Genomic DNA, 20,993 nt, shown 5'->3' with positions numbered 1-20,993 from the left:
AATTTATCCTTTGTTTAGACCTTAAGAAGCACACTGCAGATGGCAATCCTGACAAAGTCAGTTTGGAAAATGCCATTGAGTTACTAAAAGAAGTCATGACGTAAGTTTTGGATTTCTAGCCATGTTTTGGGGACTTAATGTGCAGTCAATTGATCAGGACGGCATTTAAATTCTCTGTTCAAATGTGTGCAACGTGTTCTTGAATTAATTCTGCAAAATAGGTGATTTATGAAAACTTTTTTTATATTCCAAATTCCTTATAACTAACTTGTGCAAACACGGTATGATCATTAGGAATAAGCTAACCAGTTCATCTGATTTGGCGGCCCTTTTAAGCAGTGCCATTGGATTTGCATCCACTCAACAGACAAATAGGGCCTTACTTTTATGTCCGATCCAAAAAGCAGTGACAACATTTGAGGTGAGAGTGACACTTCCTTAGACCATTTGATAACTTAAAAGGAGGAATTGGGAGAGTTAATTAATGTGCATCCTCATCTTGGGATGTGGGATGCTGCCTCGGCCAATATTTATTACCCATCCCTAATTATCCTTGAGAAAGTGCTGGTGAGTTGCCTTGAACTGCTGCAGTTCATGTGGTGTTTGTGTACCCCATAGTGCTGTTAAGGAATTCTGGGATTTTGACATAATGACGGTGAAGAAACCGTGATACCAAGTCAGAAAGTGGTGTTATTCCCATGCATCTGCTGTCCTTGTCCTTCTAAATGGTAGTGGTTGTGAGCAAGTCAGCTGCTTTGTCCTGGGCGGTGAGTTTTGTTGGAGCTGCAGTTATCTGGGAAAGGGTGCTGTACATCAATGATGCTCATTAACATGTAGAAAAGATTAAGTGCTTTCTGCAGAAAATAGAAACTGGCTAATATTTTGAACTTTTATGAAACATTTTTATTTTGGAATTCATAACAGTAATTGGGTTGAACCCTAAAATATTCCACAGTGATCGTTTCCATTTGAAGAATACTTGCTAATTGGAAGGTGCCAAAGAAAACATTTCCAATTACTGCATGAAAAACTCTGAACAGACTGTCATATGCCACACATTTTTCATTAATTTATCTCCACGTTAAAACACTTCAACTTAAATAAAATAGATTTTCCACCAAGCCAGGTATCAACAGTTCTTCCCCATTCTTTTCTGTAACTGTACAATTTCACGTTCATGCACATTTTATGATCCTGGTTTTGTTTTTAGGCATATCAATGAAGATAAAAGGAAAACTGAAGGTCAACGACAAATTTTTGATGTTGTCTATGAAGTTGATGGTTGTCCTGTAAGTGCATAAGGTGCTAGCACACAAACACAGGCGCATCTTGGTTTTGGGGAGGGGGGGAAAAGAATAAAAAGAGTGTATGTCTACAGAAGTATTTGGGATATCATCAGTTGTGCCTCTAATTTTCTATTGTTTCTTGCAATTTTCCTCATCTGAATAATTATTGATGGTCTCTGAAGCATTTTATACAGTGGTAGGTCCACTGCATAGATCCAGGGATCATGGACAAAGTTTATACCTGTAACTGTAATGTCAGTGGGAATAGTGTTTATATTTCCATGTATGTTAGTTAACCATTTAAAAATCACTAATGCCTGATGTCCCAATTCACAAAAGTGGCTTGAAGTTTGTTTCTTTTTAATTTCTCTAATTTGTCCCCTCTTAATGCCTGAGAGAGAACCGGTCACTTAATAGTTTACACCTTGAAATTGTAAAATACTTTTTTAACAAAAAAACAATGTTTTGGAGATTAACCTTGTCCACGATAAGACATATTGTCCTTTTGTGCAGGCAAACTTGCTGTCATCTCACCGCAACCTTGTCCAGCGTGTAGAAACCATTGTACTGGATGATGACTTGTGTGACCGAGGTGAACAAGTCACTTTATTCTTGTTCAATGATTGCCTGGAGGTAAGAATACATCTAAGTTTGAGGAGCTTGTAGGAGGGAAACCACGATAGTATAAAAAGGGTTATGTCCTTCATTTTATGATTTGTTGCTTTATTCTCAGAACTGCTTCTGCATTTACTGCGAACCAAAAAAATAGTCAGGAATTAAATTACAGTCTGAAATATGTAGATCATTTTGCATTTGATCCAGTCAAAGCCCATTGGTTTAATTCCAAAATCTGTAACAATGAGGTTCAATTGCAAAACTGATCAAAATGCATGTGTTAGGCTACAAGATCAAGTTTATGTTAAAATCTAACGAAAAAATTGCAAACTTGAGTCACTGCAGCCAGACAGTGTCATAAAAATATAATGGTTTTCTTCCTTTCCATTAAATAGTAGTTTTATGGATACAGCTGGAAATGGGTTTGCCACCAAAAAATAAGACTTCTAATAAGGGTATCCAAACTTCCATCTGAGTGATCTGATTAAAATCATTAAAAATGACTTTAAAAAAAAAAAAAGATAATACATTTAATTGTCGTCAAGGGTGCTCGTGCATCTTAAAAGTTTGAAAGCCGATGTAGCAATGCTGCAGGAGACTCACTTGAGGGTGAAGGACCATGTGAGACTTAAAAAGGGCTGGGTTAGCCAAGTGTTTCACTCTGGGTTTGATGGAAGGGCTCGAGGGGTAGCTGTGTTGGTCAGCAAAAGGGTACGCTTCCAGATGGAGAAGATGGTGACAGATCAGGGGGGTAGATATGTGATTGTGGCAGGGGCGCTGGAGGGGAGATTAGTAGCGCTGTTAAGTGTATACGGTCCCAATTGGGACGATGTGGGATTCGCGAGGAAGGTGTATGGGGCCATTCCCGACTTGGACACACATGAGCTGATTGTGGGAGGGTACTGGAACTTGGTGCAGGAGCCAAGGTTGAACAGATCACGGCTGCGCTCACTGGTCCCATCAGGGGGGGCGAAGGCGCTGGCTGGGCTAATGGTGGAAATGGGAGGGGTGGACCTTTGGAGGTTCCTGCACCCAAGGGAACGGGAGTACTCGTTTTTCTCAGTCCATGAGGTATACTCGCGGATCGACTTTTTCGTGGTGGGGAAGGCTTTGCTGGCTGTGTCAAGGGGTCGGAATACTCTGCAATTGCAGTGTCAGATCATGCTCCACATTGGGTGGATGTGGTGCTGGAGAAGGGGTTAGTGCAGAGACCGGGGTGGAAACTGGATGTGGGGCTTTTGGGGAACCAAGTGTTCTGTGAGAAAATTGAAAAGGTAATGAAGGAATATGTAGGTTTCAATTGTATGGGTGAGGTGTCGAAGGCAGTCGTCTGGGAGGCTCTAAAGGCGGGGTTGAGGTAATTTTGTTTAAGGCCAGGGTGGACAAAGAGGAGAGGTTGGAGAGGCAGAGGGTAATAGATGAAATGTTGGAGGTAGATAGGAAGTATGCAGAAGATGGGGACCCAGCGAAGCTGGAAAAGAGGAAGGAACTACAGGCAAGCTTCGACCGACTGTCCACCAGGAAGGCGGTGTGCCAATTGAGACGAGCAAGAGGTGCAGTTTATGAACATGGAGATGTTCATAAGCACGTCAGCTCTGGAGGAAGGCAGCGGCAAGGGAAATTCTTCAGGTGAGGGATAGGGCAGGGAAGTTGGTGGTGGCTCCGGGGCTGATTAACGAGGTTTTTGAAGAGTTTTATGAGAGGTTGTACCCGGGGGAGACCGTGAGATGCAGGAATTTCTAGATGGGTTGGAGTACCCGAGGCTAGGGGAGGGGGACAGGGCTACATTAAAAGGAGCGATGGTGGAGCAGGAGATGGAGGATGCAGTTGGGGGAGGGGAGGGAGGAGGGAGAGGGAGTGGCAGGGCCGGATGGGTTTCCGGTGGAATATTTCAAAAAATTTAAGGATAGGTTGGCGCCCCTGATGGTGGGGGTGTTTGAGGGGGCGATAGGGAAGGGAATGCTGCCACAAACCTTGGGGCAGGCATCAATTTCACTGTTGCTACAAAAAATAAGGACCCGACGGAGTGCGGGTCGTATAGGCCCATATCACTTCTGAATGTGGACGCAAAAGTATTGACTAGGGTACTGGCGGGTAGGTTGGAGGAGTGCCTCCCGAAGGTGATAGGGGAGGATCAGACGGGGTTCGTGAAAGGGAGGCAGCTGTTTTCGAACATGAGGAGGGTTTTGAAAGTCGTTATGGCACCGGCGGAAGTGAAGGAAACAGAGGTGGTTGTGGCATTGGACGCCGAGAAGGCGTTTGACCAGGTAGAATGGGGTTACCTGATGGCGTGCTGGAGCGGTTTGGGATTGGACCAAGATTTGTGAACTGGGTAAATCTATTATACAAGGAGCTGAAGGCGAGTGTCCGCACAAATAATACCAGTTTGAGATACTTTTCTTTCCACCGTGGGACGAGACTGGGTATCCTATGTACCCCCTGCTGTTTGCACTTGCGATTGAGTCGTTGGCCATCGCATTAAGAAGTTCGGGAGCATGGAAAGGGATAGTGCGGGGGGGGGGGGGTTTAGAGCATAATGGTGTCCTTGTATGCCGACGACTTGCTGCTGTATGTGTTGGACCCGAGTGCGTCGATAGGAGGAATATTGGAGCTACTGCGAGTATTTGGGTCTTTCTCGGGGTACAATCTGAACCTGGACAAGAGTGAATATTTTGTGGTGTCTCGGCCGGGGGTGGGGGCAGGGTTGGTGGGGCTGCCATTCCGTAGGGCAGGGACTCACTTTAGGTATCTGGGGGTGCAGGTTTCCCAGGAGTGGGGGAGGCTTCGCAGTTACAACATCACTAGTTTGGTGGGGAGAGTGAAAGCCTATCTGGCAAGGTGGGATGGTCGGGTACAGGCAGTTGAAATGAATGTGTTGCTGCGATTTCTGTTTATTTTTCAATGCCTACTGATTTTCCTGCCAAAGTCTTTTTTTCAGGGAGATTGAGGGAAGAATTACCTCGTTCATATGGGGAGGGAAGGTGGCCAGAGTGAGAAAGGTGCTGCTACAGAGGGGAAGGCAGGCAGGGGGTTTGTGTCTCCCGAACCTAATGTACTACTACTGGTGGCGAATGTGGAGAAGGTGCGGAGCTGGGTCAGAGGGGTTGATTCCCAGTGGGTCAGAATTGAGGAGAGTTTGTGCAGGGGGTCGGGGCTGAAAGCACTAGCAACAGCGCCGCTCCCGATAGCTCAGAGGAAATACTCGGAGTCCAGTAATAATAGCTTCATTGAAAATCTGGAGGCAGTTGCGTCAACACTTCGGGTTGGGGACAGGGTCAAGGGAAATGCCGATTCGGGGGAACCACAGATTTGAGCCAGGGAGGTGGGGTGGAAGTTTTCGGAAATGGGAAAAGAAGGGGATTAAGACGCTGAAAGATTTTTTTGTTTGGGGTCGGTTTGGAGGATTGAAGGAGCTGGAAGTGAAGTATGAGCTGGAGCAGGGAGAAGTGTTTAGATACATGCAGGTTCGGGATTTTGCCAAGAAGGAGATAGAGCTTCCCGGAGGTACTGGCCTCCACATTGCTGGAGGAGGTGCTGACGACAAGGGAACTGGAGAAGGGGGCAGTGTCAGTGGTGTACGGAGCTATTCTGGAAGAGGATGAGGCACCACTGGAAGGGATCAAAGCAAAGTGGGAGGAAGAGCTAGGGGTGGTTTTCGAGGAGGGGGTCTGGTGTGAGGTGCTCTGGAGAGTAAATGCCTCTGCCTCATGTGTGAGATTGGGGCTGATGCATCTGAAGGTGGTATGTAGAGCGCACCTCACGAGGGCGAGGATGAGCGGATTTTTTGGAGGAGTAGAAGATGTGTGCGAGTGTTGGGGGGGGGGGGGGTCGCCTGCTAATCATGTTCATATGTTTTGGCCCTGTCCAAAGCTAGGGGAGTACTGGAAGGAGGTTTTTAGGGTAATTTCCAAGGTGGTACGTGTGAAACTGGACCCAGGCCCCCGGGAGGCCATCGGGGTGTCGGACCAGCCAGGGTTGGAAATGTATATATCATATATCAGGAGGCATATATCATAGCCCGAAGGTGGATCTTGCTGGGATGGAGAGCAGCCTCTCCACCCTGCGCCTTGGCGTGGTGGGGGGACCTGTTGGAATACTTGACCCTTGAGAAGGTTAAGTTCAAACTGAGGGGAAGCTCAGTGGGGTTCTACAAGTCATGGGCACTATTTATTACGCACTTTCAAGAGCTGGATAACATCGAACATTAGTTGGGGGGGGGGGCTGGGTGGGAGGGTTGGGGGGAAGGGGGGCTGTGTATATTAAGGATGACTATGGGTAATCCCTGATTCCTTTTTTGTCATTTGTTTTTGAAAATTGCTTATTGTCACAAGTAGGCTTCAATTAAGTTACTGTGAAAAGCCCCTAGTCGCCACATTCCAGCGGCTGGTACGGGAATTGAACCGCGCTGCTGGCCTGCCTTGGTCTGCTTTCAAAGCCAGCGATGTAGCCCTGTGCTAAACCAGCCCCTTACGTAAACATGCGGGCTGATGTTTGGGGGTTGGTGGGCGGATGGGTTTGTTGTTGTTATGGGGATTGACATATCTGTTGCTGATTATTGTTTATTGTTGGTGGGTGTACTTGCCATGTTCATGTCTTGCCATGTGAGTTCTCTTTCTTTTCTTTGTTAGGAGGCGGGGGGGGGGGGGGTTGTTTGTAAGGTGGAAAATATTGTTGAAAAATTCTTAATAAAAACATATTTAAAAATAAAAAAAATTGTTGGTGGGTGTAAATTCGGGAGAAAATGTGAAAAAGGAGAATGAAAATGTTCTTTTAAAAAAAAATTAATACATTTAATTGTCATCGATGTACGCTAGTCAATTTCTTAGTAAATTAAAGTTTTGATACAAAATTCAAGCCTGCTAACTGGTACCTGCACACAAGAAAATGATCGCAATTTGAAATACCTTCCTGAGCCAGAACGATCAGTAGAATCTGGAGCATTGTAAATTTTTGATTTGAATGTTCTGTTCAACATGCTTCATTTTCTGGTGTAGTTTGGTTGATTATTCTAGTGTAAATAGCAGATTTAATGAGTGTAAACTTTCATGTTTAAGAGTTGGTATAGTTTAAACTAATTAACTGATTTCTTTTTGTTTCAGTATGTCACTTCAAGCATATAAACTTAAGCATCTTGATGTTTATATTTTAAATTGCTAATGATCTTTTAGCCATGAAATAAAGTTTGTTACTTTTGTGTCTTTACATTTGATATTAGCAAAATTTCTTTACAGATTGCAAGAAAGCGCCATAAGGTAATTAGCTCTTTCAAGAGTCCGCATGGTCAAACGCGACCCCCTGCCTCTCTGAAACACATTGTGCTAATGCCCCTTTCCCAGATAAAGGGAGTATTGGATATTAAGGAGACTGAAGGTCAGTACCAATATTAGTATGGCTTAATTTTTTTAGTATCTCTAAACCACATTCTTGAGTCTTTATTTCTTTTCTGTTCTGCTCAGTTTTTTCCTTGTTGGTAAAGCCCACGGTTTCTTTAAATTTTAGATGCAAACGTTTAACAACTCTCTATGTTTGTTTGGCAGTACCGTGCTAAGTATACTTGTGCTTTTCTTGAGCAATTATGTTGTTTTTGTGAAATTATTTAAAAAAGAAAACCCTTTGTTTGGCCTTTTGATATAACTTTAAACTTTGGACTAGAAATGGTAAACTGAATTCCTGGACATTCTTCTGCAACAACTGCCAACAGTTAACTTATGGCCAGGGAAAGGAAAACTATTGGGGCACAACAAAATTGGATTGACTGTGATCTTACTCAATGTTGAAATGATCTTGTGCAACTGGCACTCATGGAAACATACCCCAGTAGGATTCAACATCAGGAGAGCAGAATATTTTTTGTTTTGGTGGAAATATGGGCAAAAGCAACTTTCAAGCCATGCTAATCACATCAGATTCCTGTCAATCAACTTCAATAATTGCTGTTCATCACTGCCCTTCAAATGCTATTACCACCACTCTCCCCTCCTCCGCACCCCCCCCCCCCCCCCAACTAGTACCATCGAAAATATTAACCAAATTAACTGATTGTCTTTATTGTATATAACTTCACTGCCCTTTTATCATGACAGTTGATTTAATTCAGTTGGTTGGTGGGAAAGAAGTGACAAAAGCAAGTAGACTAATGAGAAAAAAATAAATGCAGATGCAGGATGAAATGTGCTGAAAGATACAGGAATAGTAAGGGTAGAAGAGTAACTGTGTTACAAAAAGATTTAGAAACTAGGGAAGAAAGCCCAGAAATGGATGCTTTGTTTTCTGCCAATGAACAGTCCTACAAGATATAAAGATTTTTTATAATGATTTTTAAAGGGCAAGTAAATAAATATAATAAGGAGCGGTTGAAATGGCTGGGGAAGGGCAGAGAAATTCAAATGAGAGCCAGAAACCGCATAATGCACCAAATAGCTTTCTGTCCAGTCAAGGTCCTAGATTTGACCCCAGGTCTGTGCCAAGATAATGGCCTCAGATGGTGGTACTCAATTTGGCCGTGCAAGACTAGGGGGGTTGTCAGTCATCTGTTTCTGCTTGGAATCTGGCAATCTTGTTCAAAGTTTGGTATAGATATTGAGGCTCGTCTTGTGCTATGTCCTTAACTAAATAGTTTTAATACTCATGGGTTTAAAATGGATGATGATGACAAACGGGTGGTGGAAAATTACATTTGTTGGAATTTCCTAATATCAGACTTTGTTTTTGATTCTACTTGGTGCATTTGCAAAAGTCACATTTCAATCATATGACCATGCTCTAGCTACATTGCACCTTTTCTACAATTTTAAAGACGTAAAGCATTACTTTTGCCCTTAGCAAAAAATCTAATTTGAATGTTGAGAACCTGTTAAATTTTCTCCCTAATATTTGCTTTCAATTGCAGGATTTTCTTTAAACCTGTCGTTAATCGATGAGTGTTTTTCTAATGCTATCTATAGTTGTGAAATGCTAAACTAATTTACATTGGTTGTATTAGATTGCTGCAGTGCCTTTGCCCTGGTGGTACGACCTCCGACAGAACAATCAAACCTACTTTTCAGTTTCCAATTAATAGTTGAAGAGCCCAAGAAGGATTACTGGTTAAGGCTGCTGTGTCGACATGTGGCAAACACAATTTGCAAAGCAGATGCAGTAAGTTGAAAGATTTTGATGGGAATCTATGGGGAAAATGATTCCTGAAGGCTTGATGGGAAGGGAAGAAGTTATTTAGTTTCTGTGCTTGAGTGAGTCTATCCAGTTATCATAGAATTTACAGTGCAGAATGTCATAATATACACCAGTATATCATGGTGCAGATACACACACACTGATGGACACACAGCGGGACCAATCAACACACACAACACTGCAGCCAATCACCAGTTAGAGCACACGCACTATAAAGACAGGGGGCATCAGAGTTCACGCTCATTCGAGCTGCAGCCTCCTAGTAGGACAGAGCTCACAGCCTGCAGCACAGATCTTCACCATGTGCTGAGTGCATAGACTGGTTAGGACAAGGCATAGGTCTTTAGTTCAATCTAATATCGTGTTAACCCACAGTGAAAGTATGTTCAACAGTTTTTGACTTAATAAAATAGTGTTGCACTATTTTAAGTGTTGGTGGCCTGTATGTGTTCCACGGATCCAGAGCACCCAACACATCACGGAAGGAGGACATTCGGCCCATCGACTCTGTACCGGCCCTGGGAAAGAGCAGCCTACCCAAGCCCACACCTCCACCCCATCTCCGTTACCCAGTAACCCCACCTTAGTGTTTTAGACACTAAGGGAAATTTAGCATAGCCAATCTACCGAACCTGCACAACTTTGGACTTGTGGGAGGAAACTGGAGCACCCAGAGGAAACCCACGCAGGCATGGGGAGAATGTGCAGACTCCACACAGACAGTGACCCAAGCTGGGAATCGAATCTGGGAACCTGGAGCTGTGAAGTAACTGCTAACCACTGTGCTACCGTGCAGCTCCATTGAATACAATAGTTTAAGATTTTGAAAGGATCTGTTTATGCCCTATGTTGGAACCATCAAAATAAGAAAGATTGGGGAAGCTGTTGGGCTGGGGGAAGTGTCAGGCACAAGTTCTATTTTTTTAATTAACCCACAACCGGTTTGTTATTTGAGCCAAGGACAAATTTGCATAGGGACAAACCTATTAGGAGGTCAACTTGTGTGTGATAAGAGTGGCTCCATTTTATGGGACACTGGTACAGCCATATACATTCCAAGCTTATCAGGATTTGAGGTTTTGATGCAGTGATAAGTTTTTTTGTTTGACAGTGATGCTTCATTTTTTCCTCTGTAGCCTTTTTCCTTCAGCTGCCCCACGAAGCATGTTCTACACATCTCTGACCTATTCATAACAATTACTCACATTATGACCTACAAGGGCTTGTTTTAAAGTAATGATTTTTTTTTCTCCAAGGAAAATATTATTTTTAATACTGACGCAGAATTTTTAGAAGTCAACACAAAAGACATGGATAGCACATTAAGCAGAGCATCAAGAGCATTTAAAAAAACCTCAAAGAAAGTAAGTCATTGGTTTCTTAACTTCTAAGCAAAAATAAACAAATGAGATTAAAGGCTGGTAATTTAAATTGAAACCTGCTGCTTGTAAGGGTGTGTTCAGTTGAATTAGTGATATCAATGGAGTCACTTTCAGTTGATATTAATTTGGCCCAAATTAGATTTGCTTTTTAAAAAAAAAAAGGAAATACTACAACGATTGAAATGACAACATTGAAATGGTCTACGTTCAAAATGTTAACCTAAACACCAGCTGTACATATATACCATTACAGCACATTTTTTTGCTTTATTTAAAGTTGTTCTTGTATATTTGTCTTTGCATTTACTTTTGACTAATTTTTATATACTGATCCTACCTGTTGAACTATTTTCCATCCCTTCCTCCTTCCTACTCTCCACACTCCATTATCAAATAAGAGCAACTTCTTTTTGAGCATACTGTGTACTCCAACATAATAAGCACATGTATTAATTAAAAACATGCATTAATTAAAAATAATGTGTATGCTGAACTTGTTAACACTCAAACTTTCGGAGAATCGCAGTTGCTATTATTCAGAATGATCTTGTCAAGTTGGCAAAGTTCAGAAACGTTTTTAAAGAATTATTATGACAGGTGGCAGATTTTATTTTTAAAACTATTTTATCAATCAAGTTTAACATCCACATAATCACTAGATAGTTGTTAACTGCATTACAGGCATAACCAAAGAGTTTAACTGCTAAAGATTGAACAATGTAGATTATAATGAGTCCTTCAATTAAGAGTTGCAACTCTTAAGCACCAATGTTTATTAACATGGTGCCAATAAGGCTGGCGCTGATTAATTCCACGTACATTTCTTTCTACTATAGTATGCAGATTGTAATATGCTGCTAGTGTTCAAGTATATGCTTGATTCAAATAAATCAACTAAATAAATAAAGCTTTAGAGTTGGTGTCATATACTGATGGATTAAATATTTGAACTGATAAAATCACACATTTTTGTATCCAATGATGCCTCCAAAGTTGTCCTATGCAGCTGGACAATTTTGTTTTGAGATGTGCTTGAGTTGTAAAACTGCAGTTCTGACTCAAGTAGACATGACCGTTGTTTAAATATTGATTTTTCTTTTAATGGACTGGCTAACCAACATATCCTCTGCTAATTTGTATGATGAATGTTGTTAGCTTTCCCTTCAACACATCTTTTTGTCAGGCTGACTATCTATCAAGTCTCCACTAAACCTATCTTATGCAGCTCAATTCAAAAGCTCTGCTCCTCCCAGCTCATTTTGTCTGAACTGGACAATGCCACAACTCCTACTTACTTCTGATTGAGCTAACCTTCCCTGTCTTTGTATATTGTCATGTAAATTCTCTGTTCCTCCCTTGCCTGGACTGCTACTGAAATCTTTACTCATACTTTGATACCCAATTTCAAGTTTCATATAACTCCTGTGACCAGAATGCCATCCCAACATTGCTGACCATCTTGCCTTCAAATGTCTTTGTCATTATGGCACAGAGGGATGCATTTGGCCTTCTGCGTCTGTGCCAGCTCATTTGGTCCCATTCCATAGATTTCCCCCTGTAACCCTGCAAGTTTATTTCCCTTAATTGTCTATCCAGATTCCTTTTGAAATCTCTGTCATCTCTGTTTCTAGCACCCCCCATAGACAGCTGAATTCCAGGTCATTACCACTTTCTGCATTTCAAACAATTCTTACTCATTCCCTGCTGCTCAAAAGCTTAGTTGCGTCCCCTAGCCTTTGTATGATCAGCTAATGGGAACAGGATTTATTCATCTACCTGGCCTAAAGCAGTCTACCTGGCCTAAAGCATTCCTATGTCAATCTCTCTTGTTTTTCCCAAGAACACCATCAGATTTTCCAACCTAACCTTGTCGCTAAAATTTCTCATTGTGGAACCATTCTGGTAAATCTCTTCTGCACCTCATTTCCTTCCTGAAGTGTGGTGACCAGAACTGGACTTGATATTTTAGATTGACAAAGATATCAAGGACAGAAAGACAAAAGGAATGTAAATGGAGGTAAATAAGGCTAAGAAGGGTGCTGATAGTGGTACATGAAGAGATTAGAATGTGTGAATGGCAGAACAAAGGTGAGCAGTGTGTTAAAGGGCAACTAGGAACAGTTGGGGGGGGGGGGGAGAGAAAGAGGTGGAACAATGGTGAGGGGAAAAAAGATCGATGGAAGAAATTAAAATAAATTGATAGAAATAATAATGGGGTGAAGGTGGCGGAGAGAGTTCACAGTCTGAAGTTGTTGAAGAGTTGCCTCATTTGAATCAACTTCCACCAACTCCAGCATGATTCCACAACCAAACTTACTTTTCTCTCATTCCCCCTGACACCGGATACTCTGGTCCACTCCTCCTTCACCCCCAACACCTTGCCCTCTTTCCATGGCACCTTCCACACAATCGCGGAAGGTGAAACACCTGCCCCTTTACTGTTCCCACCATCCCAGACCCGAAACACACTTTTCAAGAGAGGCACGCTTCACGTGCATCTCCTTCAATCTGGTAAACTGTATTTGCTGCTCCCAATGCGGTTTACTCTACACTGGAGAGACTAAACACAGACTGGGTGACTGCTTTGCAGAACACCTTCAGTCAGTCCGCAAGCAGGACCCTGACCTTCCTGTCGCTTGCCATTTCAATTCGCCATCCTGCTCTCATGTCCATATGTCTGTCCTAAGCCTACTGCAATGTTCCCGTGAAGTCTAACGCAAACTGGAGGAACAGCACCTCCTCTTTCAATTAGGCACATTGCAGCCCTCTGGACTTAACATTGAGTTCAACAATCTTCGGACTGTGAACCCTCTCCTCCTTCATCTCATTTTTATTTATTTCATTGAAAGACAAGAGAGATTGACATAGGAATGCTTTAGGCCAATTAGATGAATAAATCCTGTTCCCATTAGCTGATCATACAAAGGCTAGGGGACGCAACTAAGCTTTTGAGCAGCAGGGAATGAGTAAGAATTGTTTGAAATGCAGAAAGTGGTAATGACCTTGGGTAGGGTGCTCTTTCCAAGAGCCGGTGCAGACTCGATGGGCCGAATGGCCTCCTTCTGCACTAAATTCTATGATCTGTTTTTCCTCACTATTGTTTCTCTCTCCTTCGCCCCCCCCGCCCCCCCAAAAAAAAACAACTTGGGCCATCTGTTCATAGCTGCCCTTTACCACACTACTCACCTTTGTTTTGCCACATTCTAATCTCTTCATGTGCCACTATCAGCACCCTTCTTGGCCTTAATCACCCAATTTACCTTCCTTTTTTTTCTTTCGGTCTGCAACCTCTGTCAATCTCCACCTATTGCGGGCCCATCCAACCCCAACGCTCCACGCCCACCCACTACAGTATAAATCTGACCCCATTTCCAGCTCCCTCTCGCTTTGACAGTCATCCAGACTCTATGTTAGCTCCCTTCTTCTCCAGATGCTGCCAGACCTGCTGAGACTGTCCAACATTTTCTGTTCTTGCTTCAGATTCCAGCATCCGCAGTCATCTGCTTTTAACTTAATTTTCTAGTTGTGGCCTAAAGGTTCAGCACAACTTTGATGCTTTTGTACTCAATACCTCTATTTATTGAAGCCCAAGATTCCATTTGCTATGCTAACCAATCTCAATATATTCTGCCACCTTCTTGTATCTGTGCGTATGAATGCACAGTTCCCTCTGGTCCCGTATACTTTTCTGAACTGTCCCATTAAGTATATGCTGCCTGTCTTTATCTCTTGTCAAAATGCACCATCTCACTTCTGTTTATATACTTGCTGTTTTCTATCCTGAAGCCAATTTTTAAAATTCAAGCTAATACTCCTGTCCCATATTGCACTTTGTCAAATGCTCACCATCCTTCTCTGTTACTTAAAAATTCAACTTGATTAGTCGACCATCTGTTTTTTTTTAACCAACCTGTGCTTGCATTCCATGATTTAACTGAAACCTCTGCAAGTGCCTGTTATTTTTTTCTCCCTGATTGTTTTTTTTAAACTGGATCCACCACTGCTGATAAATAGACTGTCCTGTAGTTACTAGGAATTTCCTTGTCCCCTTTCTTGAATAAAGATGTCACAAATTACCACTCTCTGGTCCCCTGTCCCCTCCCATGCATCTAGGGAAGATTACCATTACCGACCTGATCTTAACATTGGCCCACCCCACCATTCTAACAATTCTCCAATTTGAGCTTCCTATGCCTTGTTATTTTTCTGCTGCTTCCCTCACTCACTCCAGTTTGGTGCCTAAATCTTCATCCTTTGATCTATTCTCAAACTCCATCCACAAATGCTCCTGTCGCCTTAAAATTCACATTTCTAGCCATACTTCGTCATTCTGCAACGCTACTACTGCTTGGTGTCAATCTCTCCTATATCAAAGAACTTCAATGCTTGTTATTATGTTAAAGATGCAACTTGCATTTTGTTTGTCCAGGTGACAAGAGCATTCTCATTTACTAAAACACCGAAGAGAGTTCTGCAACGAGCGTTAATGGCCCACAGTACCCCTGATACAAAGAGCCCGACAGGCAACCGAACGTACTTGGGTAGTCGATTAGCCAGTACTTCCTCATTAGCGGTAAGTGGAAGTGCAGATTCTCGGGTTTGCCGGTGTCTTTTTTGTTTACATTTTGATCGTGAAGTGCATTCATAGATGAAATCTTGGTCATGTTCTTCCTCAACTGTGTAGCTTCTACAGGCAATTATCTAAACAAAAGTAAACCCTTGGATTTATTTTCAGATTGAACACTTTAGATTGTTTCTTGTAAAATAAAAAGTTAGGAAGAAAACTTGCAGATTTAAGATGAAACAAATAACCAAATTAGAAATCCACTAGAACTAACAGTTCAGCTTAGCAATAATAAATAAATGCAGTTGGCAACAATTTTGTTTTGTATCCTAAATGTTTTTTTTAAAGCTGGTGTTAATTGGAACAGTGAACCATGTGGGAAAAGTACTTTTTCCATATAACTGTCATTGCAATTCATTTCCGTTTATAAAAAAAAAAAAATGAAAATGTTGACCTAACTGCTTGGTTCTCAGGATCTATTGTTAACATGAGGATTTTAGTAAAGCATTCTTCCTATGATTTCTGTCACCTTTCCCAGAAATTCTAGCAAGAAACCAATATCCACAGTGTGTCTGGGAATATTTTGCACATGTCAATAGTCACAAAATCAAAATTGTTATAATGTAGAATGCCATTCTGCCCATCATGTTCTCTCCAAGAACAATTCATCTAGTCCCACTCCCTCCTTGTAGCTATGCATTTTTTTTCTCTTCAAATAATTACCCATCGCTTTTTTTTTTTTTGAAAGCCACTATTTAATCTGCCTCCACCACAATTTCAGGCAGTGTATTCCAGATCCTAGTCATTTGGTTCCTGACCTCATTACAACCTTGGTTCCAACATAGACAAATAGCTGAATTCCAGAGGTGAGGTGAGTGTGATAGTCCTCTATATGAAGGCATTATTTGAGCGAATGCGGTATCAAGGACTCCTAGCAATATTGAAGTCGATGGGGATTGGATTGGGGGTGGAAACTCTTCACTGGCACAAGAGAAATGGTGATTGCTGTGATATAAGCCCCAGGTCATCGCTGCAGGAGTTCCTCAGGGTAATGTCCTGGGCTCAACCATCTTCAGTGGCTTCATCAATAACCTCCATCATAAGATCAGAAGTGGGAATGTTCACAAAGTATCATTTGTGACTTGTCCTCCTATACTGATTCAAGACCTGGACACTTTGACACTTGACTGTTAAGTGGCAAATGTGGTGCTAATATTACAAGTGCCAGCAATGGCCATCTCGAACAAGATGGAATCTAACCATCTCTTGACATTGATATTACCATCGCTGAACCCCCAGTGTTGATGTGCTGGGGTTACAGGTGACCAGAAACTGAACTGGGCAAGCCATATATATACTGTGGCTACAAGAGCAGGTTAGAGGCTGGGAGTCCTGTGGTGAATAACCTTCCTTGTGTCTCTCTCTAAAGTCTGTCCACCATCTATAAGGCACAAGTCAGGAATGTGATGACATACCCTCAATTGCCTGGATGCTTGCAACAGCACTCAAAGCCTGACACCATCCAGGATAAAACAGCCCACGTGATTTGCACCCCACTCACCACCTTAAACTTTCATGCCACCCACAACGTGTGTGTGCAGGGACAGCAGTGTGGACCATGTACAAGATGCTCTGCAGCAACTCACCAAGGCTCCTTTGACAGGATCTTCCAAATTCAGAATCTCTTATCGCCGAGATGGACAAGGGCAGTAGACACAAGTGAACACCATCCTCGACATCATATCATCCTGACTTGGAAATATATCATTGTTCCTTCATTCTCACTGGAAATCCTGCAACTCGCTCTCTTAACTGCACTGTGGGTGTGCTTGCACCAGATGGACTGCAGCAGTTCATGAAGGCAGCTCCCCACCACCGACTCGAGGGCAAATGGGGGTGGGCAGCAAATGCTTGCCATGCCAGTGATACCCACATAGAATAATTTAAATGTATTTTGGGTGAAAATATGTGGCTTATATGTTGCATTTGAGCTGGGATAAAGCACTGATTGCTGAAGCTATTTGAGATGATAAAATAACACTTGCTCAAGAAGCCTTTGTGTTTCATTTTACCCCGAAGCAATTAATTTGGTGGTGTGCTGAAGATGTATTGTGGAAAGCTGAGTGATTAGCGTATTGGAGCTTAGGATTAAATTGAGGGCAGGTTGCTTGTATTCTGAGTAGTGATTTGATCAAGGTGATTAAAATGTTTTACGGAGTCAAGAAGATGGACAAATAAATTCCTTTGGGGAATCGAGAATGAGGGGCATAATCTTAAAATTGAAGGTATATCATTTGGGAGGGAAATCTGGAAGCACTTTTCAGATAAGATTACTAGAAACCTGGAATTTTCTCAAAAGGCACTCTGGATGCTTGGATAATTGAAGCTTTCAAGACTCTGATCACTTTCTGTTGGTCAAGGTGATCCCCCATTCAATTCGAAATTGGCTTATTGATAAAAATGTGCATTGACACTCGTTGAGCAATATTAAACATGGAATTTAGATCAATGGTTGCATCTCTTCTACCCACTTAACCCTATTGTTCCAGCCTAACTATATTCTTTTAAGAACTCTGCAAATATTCATGCATTCCCTTTTTTAATTGTCATTCTAGATTACACAATTGCTGGAAGTACATTCCATGTTCAACCCTCTGCAATTTAAGAAAATACATTCTCCTAACCTCCCTTAATTCTTTTAATAACTTTATGCCCATACTACTCACTGACCAGTAGAAATAATTTTCACAATTTATCTTCTGAAGACCATTCATAATTTTAACCACTTTTTATTGGTTGTCTCTTTTTACTGTTTAATCCCTTCCAATTTCATAAAATATTGCCCCCACTCATCTTCATAGATTGTTTTCTTTTTCTTCTCCCCCTGCCCCCTCAGCCTTGTAAACCTTCTGCAACTTGGAACTGCAGGCAGTTTTCCGCCATCATGATAATGAACCGGGCCTTCAAGGAAAGCAAGATTAAAAATTGAACATCTCAAAGGCATTCATAAGATTTTTCTCAGAAGATGCAATCAGACTAAAACTCCTAAATTTGGTCCTCGAGACACTGCTTTAAGTCCCAGAATACAATGCAATGACAACAGAATTTAACATTTAATTACTGCAAATCAGTGACTAGTGACTCAGCAAACAGTACTGAAGTTCCCTTGCTTAAGTAGTACTGCCATTCTCCTTGACAAATAAAACTGCCAATCTCCCAATCACAAAATTGTGAATATTCAAAGAATTATCTGTGTACCCGTTTCAAAGGAATCTCTAAAGTACTCAACAATTCTGATCCTGGTGCTTGGAAGTAAACTGCCTTCTGGTTACTTTTCATATTTTTCAGATCAGCAACTGCAAGAACTTAACTGATGACTATCCTGATCTGATTTTGTTTCCCACTTGATTTATCTTCAGTGGGTTCATCTTTTACATTTGATTTGTCAAAATTTTAAGCCTTATCGATTCATATCCCATTCTTCTTTTGTTGTTGTTGTTCTGTAACTTTCTGCCTTATTCAATTGCATTCTTTCTTCAACCCCTCAATTTCAAGTGTCTTGGCTTTATGGTACCCCAGCTGGCATTGGATTGTACTTGAGCTCCACAGTCATAGCACCTGGTCATAGAAGTCATCATGATCCACCAAATAAATGTTAGTGTTGTCTTCCCAATTCTACTATATTTAATTTAAGGTATCAAGTAAAAAGTGCTTATTTCTCACATTTGAATTCTCCTTGAAAGCCCATTTATTTTTGAACAATATTCCATTTCCCATTTTACCTGCTTACCATAATTTTTAGTCGTCTTCCCATATCTAGATTTCTCGTTCTTCATCCACACTTGGTCTGAATGGCTCAATGATGTCAGCAAGCTATGTAACTGTGCAGCGTTCTAACTCCTTGGACGGTGCACCTGTTGGCCTCAGACCTCGAAATATTCTGCGTTCACCCTCACCAAGTCAGCCCTCTATCCATCTTATCGACAGTGAGTCTCACCATAGCTTTCATGCTTCTGTGAACTTCCAAAGCTCACCCTATTCTTTTTCCAACTCTGGCATTAATGTTGGTGGCGATCTTCTTGGTGACCACATATGATGTCATTTGTAAAGCTGATATTTGAAAGCTGTACGAAGACCATCATTTTTCTGTGTTGTTTGGCTTTGCACTTACACTCTTGGTGTACGATTGTACGGTTTGGTTCTAATACTAATTTGGGCAAGAGAAATTTTATCAGTGTTACTAACCTTTTCACTTAAGGTGTGTCAATTGAACTGTTAATTTCTGCAAGGGGAAATTGCATACAAGTTTTAAATGTCTTCATAGAACTGCAATCAATTCATTTCAAATGGAGCTGGCTTAAATACTTTAGAACATTAAAATGGTACATATACAATATAGCTTGAGCACAAACCCATATTGCAATACTGCAGGTTGCTAACAGCAAAATGTGTGAGATAAACTTTGAAATATGATCACTGGATATTTTTAATGCTTTTTATTACATGTCTTGTAATTTCCAAAATAATTACTTTCTTTAGTATATGCACCAAGAAAGTTTATTTTATGTACATCTTTTAAAATTATTTTCTTTTGTGTCTGCAACTGATGCTCACTTATTGTGATCCATTCAAGCTAATTTAACTTCAAGTGCTAATTTTGTGTACAAGATGTCTGCACTTGTTCCTGCCATTTTCAGAAAACTTGAGTCCCAAAAATTATATCCAATTTTAATTCTATTGGTTATAGATTTTAATTTTGTTTGTCTATGCTAGTATAACAAGGAATTCAGTACATTTAATTCTGTGGAGCTTGTTAAAATTTGCAGGTATTTCTTTTAACCCCCATTCTTTTTTAAAAATATGTGCTGATCATAAATGTTCAAATTGAGTACGTCGATTTTCTAAAGTTCTTGGGCTAGATAACTTCATGATAAGCTAAGAAAAGACTGACTACACAAAACAAATTTTGTGTCATGAGTTTCATGCAGCAGTATTTTGTTTTGCTCCTGTAATAGAATATTTTTAGGTAAAATGTAATTGCAACTTGTTCCATTTGTGTCTAACAACTTTTTTGATAATTAAAGCCCAAGTTAAAGAAGGTCCTGCTCCTTCTGTAAACCAGCAAGGATCATTGGAAGCCATGTAAATGAAACCAGTAACTAAGATAAAAACATAAAGCTCAGCAGATCTGGTGGAGAGAGAAAAGGCGTTAACTTTAAAGTCTGTATGACTTTTCAGAGCTCCTTTTGGGGTCATGCGGACTTGAAAAGTTAACTTTCTCCCTCCACCAATGTTGCCAGATCTGCTGAGTTTTTCAGCATTTTGTGTTCTTTCAGATTTTCCAGCGTCTGCGGTATTTTGATTTCATAGTAGCTAAAATGGTTGAATCAAGGTGCTATAAATTTTATCAGGGATTTGGGCTTAACTAGAAGAGGTTGTCTATGATACAAAAATGGCGAAAAAACTTGAAATGTAACAATTAACTGAACCACAGATGTAGCTGAGATTGTAGAATTTTAGCAGGTTTATGCGATCGCGGTAGAGCAGCAATCAATAAAATAAAAAGAATGCTGTACTATATGGTCAAAAAAGTCTAAAATAAAATATATCATGCTCACATTATGCAGTGCTGTGGTCACACCGCTGAATATCTCACCCACTGAGACAAATAGTGGAGAAGCAATACTTGTATTGATTCATAGTCTCTGAAGACAGAGATGAGGAAAAATCAGGAACAAGAGATTTCCAGTTTAAGTTGCCCTTTGAACAATATAACAGTGGTTTTGATCAGATGATTATACTTAAACTGAACCAAAATTTTAAAGACAAAATGATGTGAATTCAAATGAACACATAGGAGATTTAGGATTGATTTTTCAGGAAGTTTTTTCACAGCATTATTGCCATGTGGAATGGACTTCAAATAGTGGAGGGGCAAGAAAAAAATGGAAGAAGCAGTTTGCCGAGTGGGGG

The 20,993-nt window shown here is 41.1% G+C and overlaps 1 protein-coding gene and 1 long non-coding RNA gene across 3 annotated transcripts in view; one reads left to right on the top strand and one right to left on the bottom strand.

Moving 5' to 3' along the window:
- Positions 1-20,993, top strand: part of ect2 (epithelial cell transforming 2) — an 87,131-nt gene that overhangs the window by 63,927 nt on the left and 2,211 nt on the right. Inside the window, exons 16-23 of one of the 2 annotated variants that reach the window (XM_072474392.1) lie at positions 19-100; positions 1,211-1,289; positions 1,800-1,919; positions 7,133-7,271; positions 8,884-9,038; positions 10,331-10,438; positions 14,886-15,029; positions 18,841-19,006. In XM_072474392.1, coding sequence (XP_072330493.1) covers positions 19-100; positions 1,211-1,289; positions 1,800-1,919; positions 7,133-7,271; positions 8,884-9,038; positions 10,331-10,438; positions 14,886-15,029; positions 18,841-19,006 — 993 coding nt within the window. The remainder of the gene's footprint in view (positions 1-18; positions 101-1,210; positions 1,290-1,799; positions 1,920-7,132; positions 7,272-8,883; positions 9,039-10,330; positions 10,439-14,885; positions 15,030-18,840; positions 19,007-20,993) is intronic. The other variant, XM_072474393.1, reaches the window with a different exon arrangement.
- LOC140389829 (uncharacterized) lies at positions 881-18,963 on the bottom strand. The gene is made up of 3 exons (XR_011934485.1): positions 18,811-18,963; positions 14,994-15,157; positions 881-1,913 (listed from the first exon to the last, which is right to left on the bottom strand). It is a non-coding gene; the product is annotated as an uncharacterized lncRNA (long non-coding RNA).

This window comes from Scyliorhinus torazame, chromosome 14, assembly GCF_047496885.1.
Source record: "Scyliorhinus torazame isolate Kashiwa2021f chromosome 14, sScyTor2.1, whole genome shotgun sequence".
Lineage (NCBI taxonomy): Eukaryota > Metazoa > Chordata > Chondrichthyes > Carcharhiniformes > Scyliorhinidae > Scyliorhinus > Scyliorhinus torazame.
Note: the sequence above shows the minus strand (reverse complement) of the source record. Positions and strands in the feature narration are given on the sequence as shown.